The sequence below is a fragment of the Camelina sativa genome, chromosome 3, assembly GCF_000633955.1.
Source record: "Camelina sativa cultivar DH55 chromosome 3, Cs, whole genome shotgun sequence".
NCBI lineage: Eukaryota > Viridiplantae > Streptophyta > Magnoliopsida > Brassicales > Brassicaceae > Camelina > Camelina sativa.
Window position 1 is genome coordinate 21,410,135 of NC_025687.1, and position 3,347 is coordinate 21,413,481.

General features: G+C 37.3%; 2 protein-coding genes across 4 annotated transcripts in view; one reads left to right on the plus strand and one right to left on the minus strand.

Moving 5' to 3' along the window:
• LOC104777655 (metal transporter Nramp2) overlaps positions 1–342 on the minus strand; it is a 3,816-nt gene extending 3,474 nt beyond the window's left edge. Inside the window, exon 1 of one of the 2 annotated variants that reach the window (XM_019243865.1) lies at positions 146–342. In XM_019243865.1, coding sequence (XP_019099410.1) covers positions 146–204 — 59 coding nt within the window. In that variant the 5' untranslated portion in view covers positions 205–342. Of the gene's footprint in view, positions 1–31 lie in introns of both variants that reach the window. The other variant, XM_010501939.2, reaches the window with a different exon arrangement.
• Positions 1,618–3,347, plus strand: part of LOC104777657 (proteasome subunit alpha type-1-B) — a 3,248-nt gene continuing 1,518 nt past the window's right edge. Inside the window, exons 1-2 of one of the 2 annotated variants that reach the window (XM_010501942.2) lie at positions 1,618–2,088; positions 2,959–3,163. In XM_010501942.2, coding sequence (XP_010500244.1) covers positions 1,738–2,088; positions 2,959–3,163 — 556 coding nt within the window. In that variant the 5' untranslated portion in view covers positions 1,618–1,737. Of the gene's footprint in view, positions 2,089–2,958; positions 3,344–3,347 lie in introns of both variants that reach the window. The other variant, XM_019243866.1, reaches the window with a different exon arrangement.

Here is a 3,347-nt window from a genome sequence, read left to right on the forward strand (position 1 = left end):
CCACGAGAACGGCGGTGCTGCGTCTCCGGTGGTCGGATCGTCGGGAGATTCGAAATCGACGATCAGGATCTTTTCGTTTGTTTCGTAAGCGGCTTCGGATTCGGAATCTTCGGAGGAGGTAAGGTGATGATGAGATTGAGGATGAGGAAGAAGACGGTCAGCTTCTTCTACCTTCTCGTCGACGACCTTGACGTCGTTTTCCATGGTGGAAGAGGAGGAGATCGGGATATTCTGTCGGTGGTGGTGGTGTGGTCGTCGTCGCCGTGTACCTGAATGTTGTATTGAGGTGGAGGGAGGATAAAACAGGTTGCAGCAGCAGCAAGCACTGAGGCATGAAACAAAATACTTTTTTTTTTTAATATATATTAATGCGTTTCTTTTTCATATCTTTTTAAAACTATTAATGCACCCAAAAATAAAATAAAAAAGGAGAAAACTTTATGTTATTAATTTTGCTTTTGAAATTTTGTATAAACAGATTACGATTAGGGTTAGGAATATGACACAACAACTAGTTTTTAGTGGGTTTTTGTGTTAGTGCTGTCATAGTAGTATTGTCACGACTTGAATCTATAAAGCTTGCTTTTTCTCATGTGAACTTAAATAAGGTCTGAGTAATGCATGTTTTAATACATTGTTTTTGGACTATTGCTAGACGTCACATAACTTTTAGATTTCATTGCTTGTTTTGATCGACCTCTTCCTCTCTTTCATAGATCACAAACGTGTGAGATTGAATCAAACATCCTAATTCCCAAATCAAAAGTTTCCTATATATAAGATTCATGATTGCTTTCTTTTTTCCTTAAGATAACTTTGTCTAATTTGATCTCCTACCAATACCATCATTATATTACAACAATACTACATATTGAATGTGATTTTATAACTCGTGTTCCAAATATCTTTTAGTTGAAGACTAAGGTATAAGTTTGTCTTAATTTGATCTTCCCTCGTTTCTAGTTAAACGCTAAAATTCTTGTCACACATATTTCCAATTAAAATTCTTTGGATGCAGGTTATGCATGCAATTTTAACCTCCTCATCTTTTACCAAAACATTGCTTTTTGTTTAATTGTTGTGTGCAAATACCAGAACTCCCTTTACTAACATTTACTGAAAACTTTGTTGAGTCTGTCACGGTAATTAAATTGTAAAGATACTTTGTGACTATTTTCGCAATTTTTTATGCGTTTTTTTCTTTCATCATTCATTAAAAACATATTATTTGAATTTTATGTGAGTCTTATTTAATAGTAGCCAATGTTCAAAAATGCGTTCAGCACTAACTACGAGATGATCCTAGATCTAACATATAAAACATCTAATCAAAATTTAGGCAATTTTAGGTGGTTTAGACAATTCTACTATAACCTGTTATATATATGATATTAAGTATGAAAAGTATACAAAAATATTTACGCGAATATAAAAAACATTAAATCGTAAATGAAAATTAAACAAAAACATTTATTTAATTCATATCAGATAACATATATTAACATTTCTAACTACATATATTATTTTAAGCAGTCAAAACAGGGACTTAGACATCGCTATAACATTTAGTTGAAGCGTAAGTCCATCGCTATAACACGATTCATAAACCCATAAGTCCATTGAGTTTCTCGTAAGCCCATCTTGCTTTACTTCTTCTAAAGAGAGAGACCATCCTCCCTAGCTTGAAGCAAACGAAAAGCTCCTAAACGAAGAAGACGAAGAAGAAAGCTAAGAAAAATGTTCAGGAACCAATACGACACAGATGTGACGACATGGAGCCCCACAGGTCGGCTATTCCAGGTAGAGTACGCAATGGAAGCCGTGAAGCAAGGCTCGGCCGCAATTGGACTCAGATCTCGCTCACATGTCGTCCTCGCTTGTGTCAACAAAGCTCAATCTGAGCTCTCTTCTCATCAGAGGAAGATCTTCAAAGTAGATGATCATATCGGTGTTGCTATCGCTGGTCTCACTGCCGATGGTCGTGTTCTCTCTCGTTATATGAGATCTGAGTCTATCAATCACTCTTTTACTTACGAGTCTCCTCTTTCCGTTGGTCGTCTTGTTGTTCGTCTCGCTGATAAGGCTCAGGTAAATTGAGATTTTTGGGTGAGCTTTTGTGGGTTTCGTAATCGTATTTACTTGATTTTGACCTAGAATAAGATGTGTAGTTATCTGAAAGTTCGAAGCTTTATGAAATTAGAGTGAAGTTTAGGTTTTTTTATTAGCAATGTGGTCAAGATGATCAGTGAATTGTTGTGTATGGGTTATGTAACTAGAGCTTCTTGATGGTTGAATTAGAGCTTTTCTTGAGTTGTTTGGTTATTCTAGTCATTTCCAATTGTGTTGCTAGTTTTAGCTTCTTATCTTACCAAAAGCTTTGTCTAAGCTGTTTAATCCGAATATATACCAAGAGGATGCCTTAGACTGTCCTGTTTTGCTCCTTAAGTTGTATTAGTTGTTTCTGGTTGGCATCGTTGAATTATCTTCTTTGTCGATAGAACTGTGAATGTGCTGGTTTTCTCCTTCGGTTGTATTAGTTGTTTTTTGTTGGCATTCTCTGCCTGGTGAAGAAAGTTGTTTTCTTTAGCAGTTGAAAATGGGTATATGTTCTTGTTGATCCCTTTTCCTTGTCGTGTCTCTTCACTTGCATGATGAACCATTACTTAGCAAGATGTTGTTGTTTTATGATTTCCATATACTGTAACTTTTTGCTACATTTTCACTACTTTTGGCATCTAATGTAGTGTTTTTAACTTCAAAAGGGTTTTGTTTGCTGCGACCTAGTCATTTTCATGTCTGTCAAACATATAGTTAGCGGCTGTATTGCCAATTTATATTGTTTTCTGAGATGAACCCTCATATATCCGTCTTGTACTTTGAACAGAACTCTGAATTTGTTCATCGGTGAACCCATTTATTGGTCTTGCATTTACCTTCTTCATACTTCTCCTTGAGCAGGTATGCACGCAACGGTCATGGAAACGGCCTTATGGTGTTGGTTTGCTGGTAGGTGGATTGGACGAGTCAGGAGCCCACCTCTACTACAACTGCCCTAGCGGAAACTACTTTGAGTATCAAGCATTTGCTATCGGCTCACGTTCACAAGCTGCAAAAACCTATTTGGAACGCAGATACGAGAGCTTCCAAGAATCATCAAGGGAAGATCTGATAAAAGATGCTATTATGGCCATAAGGGAAACTCTGCAAGGGGAAACACTGAAGAGCTCGCTCTGCACTGTTTCTGTTCTAGGAGTCGAGGAGCCGTTTCATTTCTTGGACCAGGAAAGCATACAAAAGGTGATCGATACGTTCGAGAAGGTTCCTGAGGAAGAGGAGGATGCTGGTGA